The sequence below is a fragment of the Sinocyclocheilus rhinocerous genome, unplaced genomic scaffold (assembly GCF_001515625.1).
Source record: "Sinocyclocheilus rhinocerous isolate Xijiao unplaced genomic scaffold, SAMN03320098_v1.1 scaffold204, whole genome shotgun sequence".
Taxonomy (NCBI): domain Eukaryota; kingdom Metazoa; phylum Chordata; class Actinopteri; order Cypriniformes; family Cyprinidae; genus Sinocyclocheilus; species Sinocyclocheilus rhinocerous.
In genome coordinates this window covers 404573-422301 of record NW_015644006.1, presented here as the reverse complement: position 1 = coordinate 422301, position 17729 = coordinate 404573, and the positions used below count along the sequence as shown (strand labels likewise).

Sequence of the window (17729 nt, the reverse complement as noted above, 5' to 3'; positions counted from 1 at the left end):
AGATCACATAAACAAAAAATGACTAAAGAAATACTAAAATTAAGTGTACTTTATGTGCAAATTTTCTTTCAATAGACAGAAAAATTAAGTAGTTTGTACAAAGACTGGTCTTGTTTGATCTACATAATAAAATTGTGCAAAAAAGTAAATCAAGCAGAAATTTTTTATCAGTGTGCGAATCGGCATCTCTGTGATTCGGCCAGCATTTGGTGGCTCGCATATCATTTTTCGAGGTTTTTGTTTGCTGTGTGCCTTTTTATCTCGAGAAGCAAACTGAAATAGCCATCGAGGGAGCAGAGGTCCTTTTTGCTATTCCCAATGTAGCACATGCTTGCACCTACCTAATGGGCCTTGTTTATGCCTTGGAGTTAAGCTATCCAAAGAAACTGAATTCGGACCATGTTTGTGAGTCTGTTAATGTTCAAGGTGCATTTGAAGGAAAGATGACTGTTAAGAAGTGAGTAACGTGACTCGTGGAAAATATTTAGCACAATGTGAATTTATTTAAATAGAAACACAAAGAAAATACAATTTTGCTTTATAAGAAGATCTGCTTGATAGAACAGGACTCTCAAAGCCTTGACATCCGGGTATCCGGGAGACAAGTCAGTAAATTCGAGTAAAATCACAGCCTTCGCTTATCCCGTGCGAATGCACCACACGAAATTCAGATGTGGGGGTAATTTCAAAATCACACAAGGTCCCCAGATAATACTAATCCCGTGCGAATAGGTCTTTAGTCTTAAATCATTTCCTATAGTCTATTTTAGTTATATTTTTAGTTGTTTTAAAATGTTAGGTTTTATTAGTAACTAATAATTTAAATAATAATGTTACGGTTATTATTAGATAAAAAGTGTAAACTTTTTTTTAGTATTAATGTAATTTCAGAGGCGGACAGTAACTAAGTACATTTACTTGAGTATTGAAAGTCAGTGGGTGATTTTTTTCTTCTCTAAAATGTGACTTTCTTTTTTTTCAGACAGTTTATCAGTAATCACTCTTGGGGCTACATGAAGTGATTTCCCAGCATTTTTTGAGCACTGACCAGTTTCAAATGTGATATTTATTTACAACAATTCAATAATAAGAAGTTAATATTGTGGTTTATATTAGACACAATATTGTCTGATTTTGCTCAATTGTGTAAGTGAAAATATTACCTATAAAGACACAGAAGAACTGATGTGCGTCTCACTTTAACTTCACTACATTTGAAAGACAAATGTTGTACTTTTCACTTCATTACATTTCTATCAAGGTCCTCGAAGTAGAAAGTCGTTAGCAGCTTTGAAAGTCAGGGTGATTTTTTTCTTCTCTAAAACGTGATCTTTTTTTTCAGGCAGTTTATCAGTAATCACTCTTCATGCTACATGAAGTGATTTCCCAGCATTTTTTGAGCACTGACCAGTTTCAAATGTGATATTTATTTACAACAATTCAATAATAAGAAGTTAATATTGTGGTTTATATTAGACACAATATTGTCTGATGAGGAATACAAATAAACGCTGAAGTAAATAAATACTTTTTAAAAAACACACAGTTTACTGCTAAAAATAATTCTATAACAGAAAACACATAACATTAAGCGCCCAAGCTGACATGGTTACTGACTGATATGATCATCAACTATATTATTAACAGAAATTTGCAGTGTTGATATAGGTACAATAAACTGACGAACGATGAATAAAAACAACAGATATTATTGAGGCAATTGTTTGTGTGAAATCCCACCTGGTGCTTGTGCACATTGCTTTAATGCCCCCTTTAATGTTTGTTTTAGTATCCCTACATGCCAACATTTACCTAACCAATGGAATTAGTTGGGGGCGGAGCTATTTATTTTACTGGCCAATGGAAGAGAAGCTGAAAATCTGTCTGAAAACCATTATTTTTATAATTCTAATGAGTGCCGCCTGTGGCACAGGAATTACACACTTCACCTTTAACACCTTTACCTTACCTTCCAAAAGTCCTGGTTTATAAAAGTTGCAGTGCTGGATGGTATTCCCTTCCACTTTGCTTTGACTCTGGCATATCCAGTTAGGATAGAATTAATTTCAAAGCCAGTGCACTGGAAACCCTCTACAGTGGCAGTAAATACCTACAAAATACATCCAGGCCAAACCTATTTGAGAACCAGGGTCTGTGATATTTATGTCAGTTATAACTGGACATAAAGCAGACTGCCTGTGGCTCATATTGTTTGCTTTCCATGTATAAAAGTAACCAAGAAGAATATTTTTAACTGTAAGACCAATGATTCTTTCTATTATATATGTGTACAGAGGAAAAAGATTTTTCCATCCAAATTTGAGAGTTAATGAGATCTATTTTTGAACACAAAAGAGGCAGCCCCAGGTAGGCTGCCCAGTGGCCATTATCTTGGTGAGAAATGACTGTATAAATAACCCACAGATTAGTCATTTCATTTTAGAAAGCCAAGCCCCAAGAGCTTAAAAATGAACAACATCTAACAGCGAAGTCATGCAAAATTATAAATAGCCTGTTTGCCAATATTTTTCTTTTGTTTTACATTTCCCATATATTATCTCCCACTCAGCTGCTAAGCATCACACCATGTATTGTGGTGAGAAAGTAGTCATCTGCAGAAAGCCATCAGAAGCATCTGAAACAGAAAGTGCTTAGAAGCACAAAACTTCATCTGTAAATCTGTTATATCACTTAGAGATTTACATGATTAAAAAATGTTAAATACTATATACATTATTAGGATTTTTGTTAGGTGCAGAGCCGGACAGAAACTAAGTACATACTTGAGTATTGTACTTAAGTACACTTTTTGGGTATCTGTACTTTACTTGAGTATTATTTTTTCTGGGAACTTATGACTTTAACTTCACTACATTTGAAAGACAAATATTGTACTTTTCACTCCACTACATTTCTATCAAGGTCCTCGAAGTAGAAAGTCGTTACTATGTAGCAGCTTTGAAAGTCAGTGGGTGATTTCTTTCTTCTCTTTTTTTCAGACAGTTTATCAGTAATCACTCTTGTAGGGCTACATGAAGTGATTTCCCAGCATTTTTTGAACACTGACCAGTTGCAAATGTGATATTTATTTACAACAATTCAATAATAAGAAGTTAATATTGTGGTATATATTAGACACAATATTGTCTGATTTTGCTAAATTGTGTATGTGAAAATATTATCTATAAAGCCACAGAAGAACTGTTGTGCGTCTCCTAATAAAACACAATAGGTGTTGGACTTGAAGCAGCACTGCACAGACCATTCTGTGTGTGACATCAAAGTACAGCGAGAGTGATTAGACAGCATTTTTTTTTTTTTTTGATGTCAAATAAGTCTTGCTGTTTTGCATTTTTGTTAAAGCAGTGTTGCTGTTGTAAAGTTATACAGCTACAGTTGTGTTGCTGGGTTTTAAAGTAGGTTTGATTGTTTATTTTCTTCCTTAGTCTGTATTTACAGCAATTTCACTCTCCACTCTGTTCAAATGTGGATGAATGGCTACACATAGATGTGTCCAGAGCTGTGTGAGATCACTACCATCCTGTTTTTGTGGGGGTGGGTAGGGGTGTTAAATAATAATTTTATTTTTTTGTTGTTATTTTTTTTCCCCATAGGTTTTTAACTTTCTAAAAGCTCTTTATTCCAAAGATACTACAAGCTAGTCAGTCTATTCAGTAGGTGTAATGTATTGTAAGTTGCTTCAGAGGTATAAGTATTGCATACAACAATAATAAAACAGTGCATTGACATAAAAAAAGGACATTTACTTTTGGTACTTAAGTACTTTTAAAAGCAAGTACTTCTGTACTTTTACTTAAGTAAAAATCTGTCTTTACAACTTTTACTTGTAATGGAGTAATATTTGACCGGCATTATCTGTACTTTTACTTAAGTAATGGAGTTGTGTACTTTGTCCGCCTCTGTGTAATTTAGATATTTGCATTTATCCAGTGTTCTCTGTGTTCAGTGCTGCCCCCTGCTGGAGTGAAGTGTTAGTTGGTTCTAGAATCGTTTTCATTGACTATCCAGTCAGAGTCGAGCGAACAGCGACAGGACAGTATATGCCGCGCGCGTCAGGAACGGTACGCGTCAAACAAGTGTAACGTTTCTTCAGCTGTTAAAGTATTTATGGAGAGTGTCGCCTTTACCACCAACAGGCATAGGCTACTTCAGGAAGGACTGAAATTTCATGCTGCCTCCCAATTTTCTCGGCTGGCCAACCCGTGGACATAAATGCCTAGAACAGAGAAGACCAATGTGATGCATCTGCACGAGAGGAAAATCACTCGACTAAGATGGGTAATAAGCAAACGATATTTACTGATGAACAGCTAGACGCCTATCAGGTAAGAGACTCTAGTTTTCAGCGTTCCAGACGAAAATTAAGCAGCAACAAATAATTTAAGCAGTTTAATATATATTAAAGCAAGAACAAAAAAAGCTTATTTTGGATCAATAAAAAAATTCCCAGAGATGTTCTGTATGATTTTTATGAGGCTTCACCTTGTTCTTAGTTTATTGTCTGCGGCATACAAGCGACTTTATTGTCTTTTCCAGTGCAACGTTTGTAGGATCTTGTAAGGAAATGAGTTTGCCATAGATGGATATTGATCTTAGATATTATGCTTGAGCTTTTAAACTTAATTCTATAAATCTTCATGATGTTCTTAAAACCAGTAGTAACCACACAGAAGTTTGGCACTTTTATTTATAATCACAATTTCTGTGTTTTATCATATATTATTTTGGTTCTTTATGTGAAACCTAAGGTCTGAGCATTGAGGCATATCTGAGGACATCTGATCATATTGTTCTTTATCCTCCTCGTGCGTGAACATGTGAGAAGGTCTTGCTTTTGTCTCCCATAACAGCAGTCTGTCATGCTTTCACGAAACATCATCTCAGTCTACTAAGTCTAGAAGGACTCAGAGAGGCTTAAATATTAATTAATACCAGTGTAAGATACCCAGAAACCTCATTCTGACTAGTCAGCTGTTGCACTTTCTGATAGTTTCTGCTGCCAGAAGCTTTATAGTCTGTTGATATTTACTGATGAACAGCTAGACGCCTATCAGGTAAGAGACTCTAGTTTTCAGCGTTCCAGACGAAAATTAAGCAGCAACAAAATCAAGTTTTGGGTTAAAGAATGAACAGATATGTCTTTCTTTCTTTCTTTCTTTCGTTCTTTCTTTCTTTCTTTCTCATAGTCAAGGTGAATTAAATCAATGTTTATTTTGTTAATTTTAATGTGCATTCTTAAAGAAAACTGCTTAAAATTTATGTTCCATCCATCCATCCATCCATCCATCCATCCATCCATGTTATGTAACTGATTCATTGAGTCGGACATTAAGGAAATTTGAATAGTAGGCATCTGAGTTTCCCACTTGCCAATCAACAAAGTGCATCATGAAGATCGATGACTGTTAGCAACAATGGCCGCCGCTCCTTGTGCTCTTTAATCACTGGGTTGTACTACCTGGATCAATGGAGCTTGGCCATTTGGCTGATAGACTCATTCCTTACAGCAGCCAAATCTTATCAAGTCATTCATCGTGCTGTAAAACAGAATCAGGCTATTGGGGGAGAATATTGTAGAAACTTTCGTGGCTAATCCTAGTAAATACCTGTTTTGAGACACATTTTGTTTGCCATAAAATTTTTTACCTGTGTCTTAATAGTTCATGCAAAAATCTTGTTTCCAAATCTGTGTGACTTTTATGTAAAACACAAAAGGAGATCTTTTGCAGAATCAACTCGATTCCAATTTAAATTTAAATCAGTTCAGATTCATTTTGGTATATTTCAGTTATGTCCTTTTTTCTTACATATTAAAGAAGTTCTCTCAACTTTTGTGATTATACAGACAATGTTTCAAATGGATTCAAACTCATCTTTTTGTGAATTAATCATTAAAAGAACCAGTTCATAATAATCATTCATTTCAGAAATTGGTTACACTGATCATGCATGCTGTAGCTATAGTTTTTCAGTTACTGAAAATAAGCTTGTTTATTAGAGTTGTTTGTTCATGAATTGGAATACACTGGTCATTCTGGATGTTTTTGATTTATTAAAAATAACTGGTTCATGAGAGTCGTTTGTTCAGGAATCAAAATACACTGGTTGCGTTGTATGTTTCTGATTCACTAGCTCAAAAGTGTCATTTGTTCGTGAATCAGAATACACTGGCCCTGCTGTATGTTTCCGGTTTACTAAAAAATATCTGCTTTAATTGTGTCATTTGTTTGTGAATCGGAATACACTACTTGCGTGTTTCTGATTCACTAAAAAGAACTGATTCATAAGAGTCATTTGTTTTTTAATCAGACTTCACTGGTCACGTTGTATGTTTTTGATTCACTAAAAAGAACTGATTCATAAGAGTCATTTGTTTTTTAATCAGACTACACTGGTCACGTTGTATGTTTTTGATTCACTAAAAAGAACTGGTACATAAGAGACATTTGTTTTTTAATCAGACTACACTGGTCACGTTGTATGTTTTTGATTCACTAAAAATAACTGGTTCATAAGAGTCATTTGTTTTTTAATCAGACTACACTGGTCACGTTGTATGTTTTTGATTCACTAAAAATAACTGGTTCATAAGAGTCATTTGTTTTTTAATCAGACTACACTGGTCATGTTGTATGTTTTTGATTCACTAAAAATAACTGATTCATAAGAGTCATTTGTTTTTTAATCATACTACACTGGTCACGTTGTATGTTTTTGATTCACTAAAAAGAACTGGTTCATAAGAGTCATTTGTTTTTTAATCATACTACACTGGTCACGTTGTATGTTTTTGATTCACTAAAAAGAACTGGTTCATAAGAGTCATTTGTTTTTTAATCAGACTACACTGGTCACATTGTATGTTTCTTTTTGCATGCAGCCCTCCAGAACAACTCTAATACAAGGATGTTTTGTGTCGTTATTTTTACTGTACAGTCTTTTTATTCCATCTCATTCAATACAGACTGCAAATTCACATTCATAACTCAAGAAAAAAATATTTCTGTTACGTGAGGCTGAAGATTCAATCATCGCAATGGCGACATGCTGTAGTTTCTTTTCAGCCCTACTAAAAATGAAATCATAAAAATATCATAAAATATTGCCGGACGTCTTTTATCTGATCACGACGAGCTAAATTGTTTCAATGATCCATTTTTACGTATATAAATATTTGTCGAGTGCAGGACTATTTAGTACGTTTGATTTGTAACAGCGCAAGGAAGCAGTGAGAATGATTTTAGTAAATGCCAGCTGCTCTCGTACCTTTATATTATGTCTGTATGACGTGATTATAAGAAGTTATGAAGAAGCCATTTCTTTCTCCGAGCATGTAATGTCATTATTAGATATGTGGGCTTACGTTTCTGGTAATAATTTAACACCGGGTCGTCTATCCTCTGTGTTAATAACTCGCAGCTGTGGCCTTACCTCACATCTCACAGATTCAAGCCTCAATATTTCAAATTAATGAGCAATTAACAGTACTCAAAGGCTAATGCGCATAAATCACAGGACTGTCTTGTGAGCTGCTCAGCTGATTTGGGGGATGGATTTTTTTTTTTTAGCATAAAGCTGGCTGGTGTTTGGGTAAACATCATAAAAGAGAGCTTAATCATTAGCTAATAAATCTGTCGGCTACAGTGAGTGCGGTGAGGTAAGAAAGGAGCCACAGATCTGGGAAGAGTCTTATAATGGGTTTTTAGGCGTTTCGTGCTACAGTGGGCCGACAGCTGTTGTCGTTCCCTGCGGTCATATTGCCAGGCCTCATTTGGCGTGTTGTTTTTTGTGATGGGTAACACTTATCAAACACTGTGAAACCTAAGAGGCATTGTGTGCTAATACAAAAAGGTGTTGAAAAAGGAGGAGCTCAGGTGTTGATCCACGTGCAGTCATGCAGTGTGAATGCAAAACCGTTGTTTAACGTTTCAGAGCACATGCTTTGGCTTATCGACACATTATTTGATATGCTTTTATTATTTTTAGAATTTAAAATAGAGTACCTCAAAGGTGCTATACACTACCTTCCATAAGTTTGGGGAATTTAATAGTAGTAAATTAATACTTATATTCAGCAGGGACACTTTAATTTAATCAAAAGTGACAGTAAAAACATGTATAATGTTACTTAAGATTTCAAAAATTTTATTTCAAATAAATGCTGTTTCTTTGAATTTTCTAGTCATCAAAGAACCCTAAAAAAAATAAGCAGCACAACTGCTTTCAACATTAATAATAAGAAATATTTTCTGAGCAGCAAATCAGCATATTAGAATGATTTCTGAAGGGTCATGCGCACTGAAGACTGGAGTAATGATGCTGAATAAATTATTATTTAAAAAAAAAAAAATATTAAAATAGAAATTGTAATATTTAATAATATTACTGGTTTTATTGTATTTTTGATCAAATAAATGCAGCATTGGTGACAATAAGAGTTTTTTTTTTTTTAAGTTTTAAAAATCAAAACTTAATTTTACTTCATTTTCATCAAAATCATTTTACTTTTTTAAAATTTCCATGGACATTTAAAAAAAAATCGAACTCCAAACTTTTAAACAGTAATGAAAAATTTTTTTTTTTAACATTATGCCAAAAATCGTCCTAATGCCTGTCAGATATCACTAAAATAGGGAAAATTTGCTCACAGAAAACTTGGGTAAAAATTTTTTAAGCTAGATGTTGTTACAATTAATTTCTTGAACGTTTTATAATGAAACCTCAATTGTCTTTTAAATGTGTGTTCAGTGAAAAGTGATTTTCTTTTCTTTCTTTTTTTTTCATCTTAGGACTGCACCTTCTTTACCCGCAAGGAAATTCTTCGGTGAGTATAAACCTTTTTGGCATTCTCTGATTCATTTTGGTAAATAACTCTGTAGAATTCAGTGGAATGGTGTAAACATGGTGTATAATTTGTTTTAAAAAGTGAAAGTGAAAGAAAGTGAAAGTGACGTGACATGTGGCCAAGTATGGTGACCCATACTTGGAATTAGTGCTCTGCATTTAACCCATCCAAAGTGCACACACACAGCAGTGAACACACACACACCGTGAACACACACCCGGAGCAGTGGGCAGCCATTTCTGCTGTGGCGCCCGGGGAGCAGTTGGGGGTTCGGTGCCTTGCTCAAGGGCACCTCAGTCGTGGTATTGAAGGTGGGAGAGAGCGCTGTACATTCACTCCCCCCACCCACAATCCCTGCCGGTACGAGACTCGAACCCGCAACCTTTGGGTTACGAGTCCGACTCTCTAACCATTAGGCCACAACTTCCCAAAAAAAGTCCAATATGAATACGAAAACCCTTTCATGATCATTGTGGGCAGAATTTTTAAGTGAACTCTCCCTTTTGCATCTATTGTGTTATGCTCTACCAGTTCATTCAACTCTACTGCACTCCACTGGCTCTTACCAACCATGTCTAAGATCTATAAATCTCTCTCGCCCCATTCATACAACTCATTTTTCCCCTGTCAGCAGTTCAGCTCCAGTGATATTCATCCATGCTCATTCATACAGACCAGTCTGCATTTAACAGTCCACTGGCTTCATTAGTATTCCATTCACAGGCTGTGCACCATTTGTTTGAGTGAAATTCATACGCTTGCTCTGATGAGACCTGAGATCTAATAAAGAGAACCTGACCATTATAAAGGTTCTTTTTATGGGAATTGTCCTTTATGTGAGCCACCATTTATGCAAATATAGGACCAACCGATTCCTAAACTCAAATCTAAAGCTCTGTTCCAAAACCTGCTTTGCATGAACAAATGCATTTTAAGGAACCTCATAAGTGACTGATTTGGATGACTTTACATCAACAGCAAGACAAATATTGGGTACAAATTGGGTAGTCCACTTTTTTCTCGACTTCGCTTCGTCATTTGGAACGCTCTATGTAGGCATCAACTCTTGTGTGTCACTGTAAATAAATTAATGTAAAACACATGAGATTAGCTAAGCTAACAGTGTCTTTCCTTGCAAATATTGAGCAAAATTGTCCATTTTTAATCAGATTGAACTTTTTTGTCTCTACTTTTCAGTATTGAATAAAAATATAAATCAAATATATGTTATATAAAAGTATATTTTAGTTCAAATGTCTTTAAGCTTTTGTCATTTGGAATGCTCTACAGAGGCAGCAACTCACGATTGATTTCAACTGTTTGAATTAGCATGTGGCTATGCTAACTTTGTGATTTTAATGAGATTTTTAATGAGATTGAACTTGTTATTGCTAGTTTTCACTATTGAATAATATATAGACCAAATATAAATGGATATAAATGGCTAACAGTGTGTTATTCCAATTTTTAATTAAATTGAACATTGTATTGATATTTTTCAATATTCGGCTCATGATTGATTTCAGCTGTTTGACATGTAGCTAAGCTAAGTGTAGCTGCATTTCTATTGCCCTTCAAATTGTTCAAATTGAAATTGAGAATTGAAAATACGCCCGATAGGAACATCAGTTTCGCAAAAACTTCAATATATCGTAAAAAAACTTCCATATATCGCAAAAAAACTTCATATATGGCTGTGATATATGTAAACCTACCAACATCTGTCACCATGACTTATTGCGAGAGGAAGAAATTACATTTTAGTCGCATAACATCGGTTAATGGAAACTGCGTAATTTCGCAAGTTTTTTATCGACATTTATAAAATATCGCAAAAGTTTTGCGCAAATCTGTAATGGAAACGCACATACTGTGATAGCAAGCATAAAAATACATAGTACGCATATTAAGTAAAAGCATTTTTAATTAAATTTAACTTTATCTCTTTTACAGAGTTCTAATCTCAAATTACATCTTTGATTATAAGAATATGATATCCTGCCTTCTACCAACAAACCAACCCACAGGAAGCATTTTTGAATCAGAAGCCAGTGTTCTTAGGCGAGAAACATTGGTCCTGCTAAACAAGGGAGAGAGAGATTACATCCCATCCAGCCGAGATTTACAGCCTCGCTCTGTCTGCAAGAATGTGATTCCTTCCGTGCTTTTTTGTGGCTCTATCAGAATCTCTCCCTGACAGGCCATGCAGCAAGCAGCAAAGCATGTAATTGTCTTTAGCCACCAACATGACATTGCCTCGGTTGTAAGCCGTTGGTATATACATATATAACACTGTTCTGTTGGCCCAATGCAGCAGCGCTCCGTGTAGCTGTACTAATCGGCTTTCAATCAGAAAGGATTGTTCGTACAATTAATCAGCATGAGCTTCAGGCTGAAACTAGAGTCCATCACTCAATTTCTCTGCCAGCCTCAATTAGACAATGTGGCTGCCCTCCAAAACCAGAATTTTCTGTACGTAGCTTGTAAGTTCTGTTAGTTTTTGATTAAAATAATTTATAGCATATATAAATCTTTGTTTATATTGTTAAATATGATCTAATCATAATTATTTAGCATATAAACAAAGTAAACAATGGCAACAGGATAGTTAAACAGTAGATTAAATGCTTCACTGCACAGCGACTGCAGTGAGTAGACACACTGTAGTTAAAATGTGGATCAATCAAATATAATACTTTTAAACTTTACTATTAAATAGTCTAATCATGTTGTTTATGAGGCAAGTTTTATGTCACCATGGCCGCTGATGTATCGAATGGAATTATTCGTCATAAAGCAACTGCAGCAACTGTAGCTTGATCTGAATTACAGTTAGAGGCTGTTCACACTGAACATGTTTTTGTCTTCCATTGCTCTTCTTTTCCATTGTTTTTGTGTAAACATGCACTAGATGGATGAGTTTATCCATTGCGCTTACATCTCGCATTTTTTGCAGCATCTTGCACTGAACATTGTTCTTAAAATGTGGTGATCAATTTTTATTCCACTTCCCTGCGTCTTGTGCCCCTGAGGTAAATTATTTGAGGTAAATTATCTGAAATTTGTTTAGTCTGGATTCAAACTCTTTTCTGTTTGGAGTTTTTCTTTTTTTGTATTTACTTTTTTCTTTAGTAGCTCTGTAAACACAAATAGGCTCAGTCGTATTTTACAGCGCAGCTTAAGCAGGCCAGCCATTAGTTACAGCTACTAAGAATCCTTGCAATGGTGCTTTTATCTAGCATCCAGTGCTGCTTTGGTGCATTATATACACAAAACCACAGAGATCTCTTTATTTTTATAGCTATATGTACATAAAGTGACATTACATGTACATTTTTGTATATTGGACTCTTAATATGTACAATTTCAACATATTAGCATGATCCACAGCGAAAATAAAACTTTAGAGATTGACAAATCTTTTTGAATACCACTGCATATAACTGAGCTGCTCAGACACAGTGCCATAACATGACTCCAATTTATCAGATAATGATGGAGAAACGTTCAAGAAACTTTCCAGATTTAATTAGTTATAATGTCAAATTAGGTAAATGCATAAACTGTGTTAAATGAATGTGATGGCATTAAACACTTAGGGCCAGATTTACCAAACCGGGCAAATTAGCGTTAGAGCGCAATTCCATAAAAGCACCAATAGGAGGGTGATTTTTCTGACAATGCGCATATTTTTCATCTTGTAAGACGGGGCATAATAGGTCCCATTTAAAGAACACAGACCCATAATGACCAGCGTAATCTACCAAGAGCAGCACAAATTACCGGCTGCTTTAAGACATGCTTTTTTGGGGCGTTAAATAATGGGCACAAATACCAGTAATTTGATGAGCGCAAACGTTAGTAAATCGCATTGCGTGATTCATTTTTAATACTCTCCTCCCATAAATTTTGCATCTGAAACTCAGGGAATCTGGGAACTCCTACAAATGCATATTCAGTAAGGTGAGGTGCAAAAATAAATGTCCACGCCTTTTCAATGCTAATTCTTCACTGCACGTCTTTAGTAAATCCTGACAGTACTATTTTAACGCCAAAAGACGGTTTGCACTGGCGCAAGCTATTAGTAAATCTGGCCCTCAATCTCATTTATCATAAATACAATAAAATCAACCTATTCCATAAATTCACTATTCTATAAACATCCATTTTTATATATTTGTACAAAATTTCGAAGTTATATGATTAATGTTAAATTGTTAAGTTTTGGTCATTTTTCTACAATTTCACCATCTCATAAAAATTTACTTAATATTCAAACAAACTACTTATGAAGCCATGTTTAAAGTTCATATGTGAAAGGGTTTGCATTGAGATGATCATGTACTAGAACAAATAAGAAATCCCAACGTGATCTTATAATTATTTTTTTTTTTTACGAATTAGTTATTTTGTATGAATTAGTACAATTTGATTCATACAAAAATTTATGATTTCTATAAAATTAAACTTGAATCTTAACCCCTAAATCTAACTCTTAGTGGGGCGTGATCATTTTTCGAAAATGTATGAATGCGATAATTCAAGAATGTGTTGAAATACCTACAAACACACTAACAAGATCTGAATTGCATTGCTATAACTGGTTCTTGATGTTAAATGATAAATCCTTTAAAACAATCTTTGTGTTCCTAAGATGCTTCTAGAATGTTCTTTGAATGTTTGAAACCGAGACTTTCTGTGTAAACACTGTTACCTGCATTTCTCTCACAGTGTAGGATCGCTTTTCAAACCTTACAAAAGACCTGGAACCCAATCCCTTGATTAGGCGCAGACTTGCAAAGTGTCACATTAGGTCTGGTTCATTCCTGTCCACGATAACATAAAGAAATAAAGCCTTGTGCTTGTTATTCGACCTGGCTGTTATCCATTCCCTATGTGCATTAGGTATAAATAAAACAAATTGCCTGCTTTCTGTTCTAATAGGATTGACGTATTGCTCTCGGGTTTCAGGATATGCTGTTAATCGCTGTCATTTGAAGATCAAGTGTCTACTTTAAGAAATTAAAAGCAGATACAGGAGAAAGGGGTACAGTGTCAGTTTACAGTCAAACAACCCAATTACGGTAATACAGAAGCCCAACAACAGGCTCTGATTGGCTGAGCTGTAACTATAGTGTACTTCCCCCAGTCTGACTCACAGACAGGACATTTCCAGTGCTGTATATATGTCTTATATTTTCTGTCTGTCATATTGCCGTGTAGGAAATTTAGTTGGTATCTTCCTACTTTACAGTGTTTTTCACTCATGACTCAGCCTTTAGATTTTATGGAGCTGGTATGAAAGTACCAGTGTTTTGATGTTTGAATTACTGACTATGACATATTGATTATGGGAAATATGGGTTTTCTTTAATCATCAGCAACACAATGCCGCTTGTCCCTACCACAGTGTTTCTCTTGATGTTCCTTGCATGTTACCCAATGCATTCCATCTTCTATTCCAGTATCATCACTATCTCTTACCAAACTGTCTGGCTGCGCTAAATACATCGCTCTCACTTCAGCTTAGAGTGTATTATATTCAATCTAGTGGCCATTTTGGGGCATTATGTATGATGTGAGATTGATAGATTGGCCGATGACCCCTCATGATGATTGCTCTGGTGTGTAAAGCTTGAAAGGATAATAAGATATGATTCAGGATGCTGCGCTGCATCATGTACGAATGATTTACTGCTGTTTTCTTGGCCATGTCTGTCCGAGTCCCTGGTTGTGGACGTAGTGACAGTTAAATGAGATTTTATTGCCATTCTGATAGACATTTATGGGGATGCTCTTCTATAATGCAGTCTTTAAAAACATGCGCATTGCAGGCTTTAAAAACACCTATACAGAATAAGATGAATAAGAATCGAAAAGTGGATTTTCATGAATAGGAGACATTTGGTGACTTGTTGTTTTTTAAGGTGCAAATCTCATGGGTTTTTTTTCTTTTGAGACCTATTAGGTTCTGTATGTTATATAAACTATTAACAACGTTAACACTTAACATGTCACAGTCTCCTGAACTGTATCCAACATTTAAAATTATACAGTGTTGCTAATATTTCTAATTACTAATTTTATTTAAAGTTAACTTAAAGGAGTAGTTCATCCAAACATGAAAATCTGCTGAAAATATACTCACCCTCATTACTCCAAGATGTAGATGAGTTTGTTTCTTCATCAGATTTGGAGAAATGTGTCATTCCATCACTTGCTCACCTGCAGTGAATGGGTGACGTCAGAATGAGAGTCCAAACAGCTGATAAAAACATCACAATAATCCACAAGTAATCCACACAACTCCAGTCCATCCATTATAATGTGAAGCAAAAATCTGCATGTTTGTGAGACATAAATGCATCATTAAGATTTTCTTTTTTAACTTCAAACCATTGCTTCTGGTTTCTGAATAGTCCTCTATTAATAATATTGCTTTCTCCAGTGAAAAAAAAGTAATCTGAATCAGGAGAGAAATATGCACAGATCAGTCACAATTTACATGTGAAAACAGTCCAAATCAGTGGATTTTGAGGACAACAGGAGATGGACTTTCACTGGAAGAGGCATGATTATGGATTATGGACTCTGGAATTTGGCCAGAAGTGACCGTTTAAAGTTAAATGGTATCTTAATAATGGGCTTTTTCAGTGTTTCAGAACCTTTTTTGTTCCCTGTTAATGGAAAATCCCTTATGATATTACCCAGAATTCCTTCTCTAAGGCTATTTTGCTGAGATCACATGAGCAGCTGGTGAAAATCTTCCTGTTGGTCGGTGCTGGTTGGTATTGTGGCTGTAATACCCATCTAATTATGAAAGGCCTCAGTTATCATAATGAAACCCATCCTACATCTCTTGGTGACTCATGATGGACTTTCCTGTGAAAGTGAATAAGCCTCACCGTGATGTGTAGGTGCCCTTAGGTGAAGAAACATCCTCCTGTCATATCAACATATAGTGACCTGATCACTATCACACATAGCCGAGGTACTGACAAGTTGTTGCCCTTCTAAACTGCAATCAGAGAAACTACAATGAATTATCTTGATGTACAGTATATTTGTTGACTTCTCATGTATGTTTTTCATGTGGTGGGCTGAAAAATCTATGTGTTTATTAACTGGGCTGAAGCATAACATAGAGGCTGCGTCCATGCAAGGGGTTAATGAGATGTTTAATGCATTGCTTTCTAATGGCCATTATAGGCTCGCTTATTCTTCAGCAATGAACCATTACTGGCTTTTATCTCATGTCCCCAGAGCGCTTTTCAACCCTCTGCTTCCATTACCCATTCACTGGGTGCTTTAAAGCAGCACTATGTAACTTTTTTTGTGTTCAAAATTTGCAAAATGTATATAATGAGCGAGTACATCATGAATTCATCTTCCAAACCACGTTTTTGTCTTATTCCGAATCACTACGGTACATTTATAATAAGTACTTATATTTGGACTATTGTAGTCTGGTCGGGTCGTCACCGCTGCGGAGTAACACATACCTGCGTGAATCGCCATAGACATAAACTTAGAGAAGTAGCTCCGGTTGGAATGTTCTTCCGCAGGATGTGTGCAGTTCTGTTTATTAACCACTAGAGCGCCAACAGTTACATAGTGCTGCTTTAATGCACCGGTATGCTTTGAAATAAACTGCAAAATATTCCACATAAAAATTAGCTTGTTGGTGTTAAACACATGGGTCTCTGGATACCATACTAGAGCTACTACTGTTGGTCAAGTAAAATAAAATATTATACCCTTACCCTTCTCTCTCTAACAATGCATCATTTATCTGAACGGGATTGTTGGTGCTTATAGCGCTTACTTGTGCAACAGCTAGAGTGCTGTGGGTGGTTGCTAGTGCATTGCCATGTCACTGAGGTGTTTTGAGTGGTTTAATGTGTTGCTGTGTGGTTGCTAAGATATTTTGAATGTTTTGAGTGTTGTTGTGTGATCATTAAGGAGTTCTAGGTATTTTAGTGCATCCATATGTGATATCTAAGGTGTGCTTGGTGTTTTAGTGTGTCCGTATGTAGTATCTAAGGTGTTCCGGGTGTTTTAGAGTGTCTGTATGTGGTATCTAAGGTGTTCTGGGTGTTTTAGTGCATCCATATGTGGTATCTAAGGTGTGCTTGGTGTTTTAGTGTGTCCATATGTGGTATCTAAGGTGTGCTTGGTGTTTTAGTGTGTCCGTATGTAGTATCTAAGGTGTTCTGGGTGTTTTAGTGTGTCCGTATGTGGTATCTAAGGTGTTCTGGGTGTTTTAGTGTGTCCGTATGTGGTATCTAAGGTGTTCTGGGTGTTTTAGAGTGTCTGTATGTGGTATCTAAGGTGTTCTGGGTGTTTTAGTGCATCCATATGTGGTATCTAAGGTGTGCTTGGTGTTTTAGTGTGTCCATATGTGGTATCTAAGGTGTGCTGGGTGTTTTAGTGTGTCCGTATGTGGTATCTAAGGTGTTCTGGGTGTTTTAGTGTGTCCGTATGTGGTATCTAAGGTGTTCTGGGTGTTTTAGTGTGTCCGTATGTGGTATCTAAGGTGTTCTGGGTGTTTTAGAGTGTCTGTATGTGGTATCTAAGGTGTTCTGGGTGTTTTAGTGCATCCATATGTGGTATCTAAGGTGTGCTTGGTGTTTTAGTGTGTCCGTATGTGGTATCTAAGGTGTTCTGGGTGTTTTAGTGTGTCCATATGTGGTATCTAAGGTGTGTATATATATATATAACCATGAACTTAGTGCTTGATGCTGGTGCTTTTTTTGGTCATTCAGTGTTCCTGTAAAAAATTGGAAAAAAAAAACTAACAATAATACTGATAAGATATTATTATACGAATTCTACTAATAAGAACAATATAAAAACGCACTAA

At 35.6% G+C, this 17729-nt stretch overlaps 1 protein-coding gene across 1 annotated transcript in view; it reads left to right on the top strand.

Moving 5' to 3' along the window:
• Nucleotides 1–4032: 4032 nt before the first annotated feature.
• The window catches only part of LOC107757746 (calcium and integrin-binding family member 2-like), a 31721-nt gene continuing 18024 nt past the window's right edge, over nucleotides 4033–17729 (top strand). Inside the window, exons 1-2 of the mRNA XM_016575313.1 lie at nucleotides 4033–4346; nucleotides 8811–8845. Of these exons, the coding sequence (XP_016430799.1) occupies nucleotides 4296–4346; nucleotides 8811–8845 (86 nt within the window). The 5' untranslated portion in view covers nucleotides 4033–4295. The remainder of the gene's footprint in view (nucleotides 4347–8810; nucleotides 8846–17729) is intronic.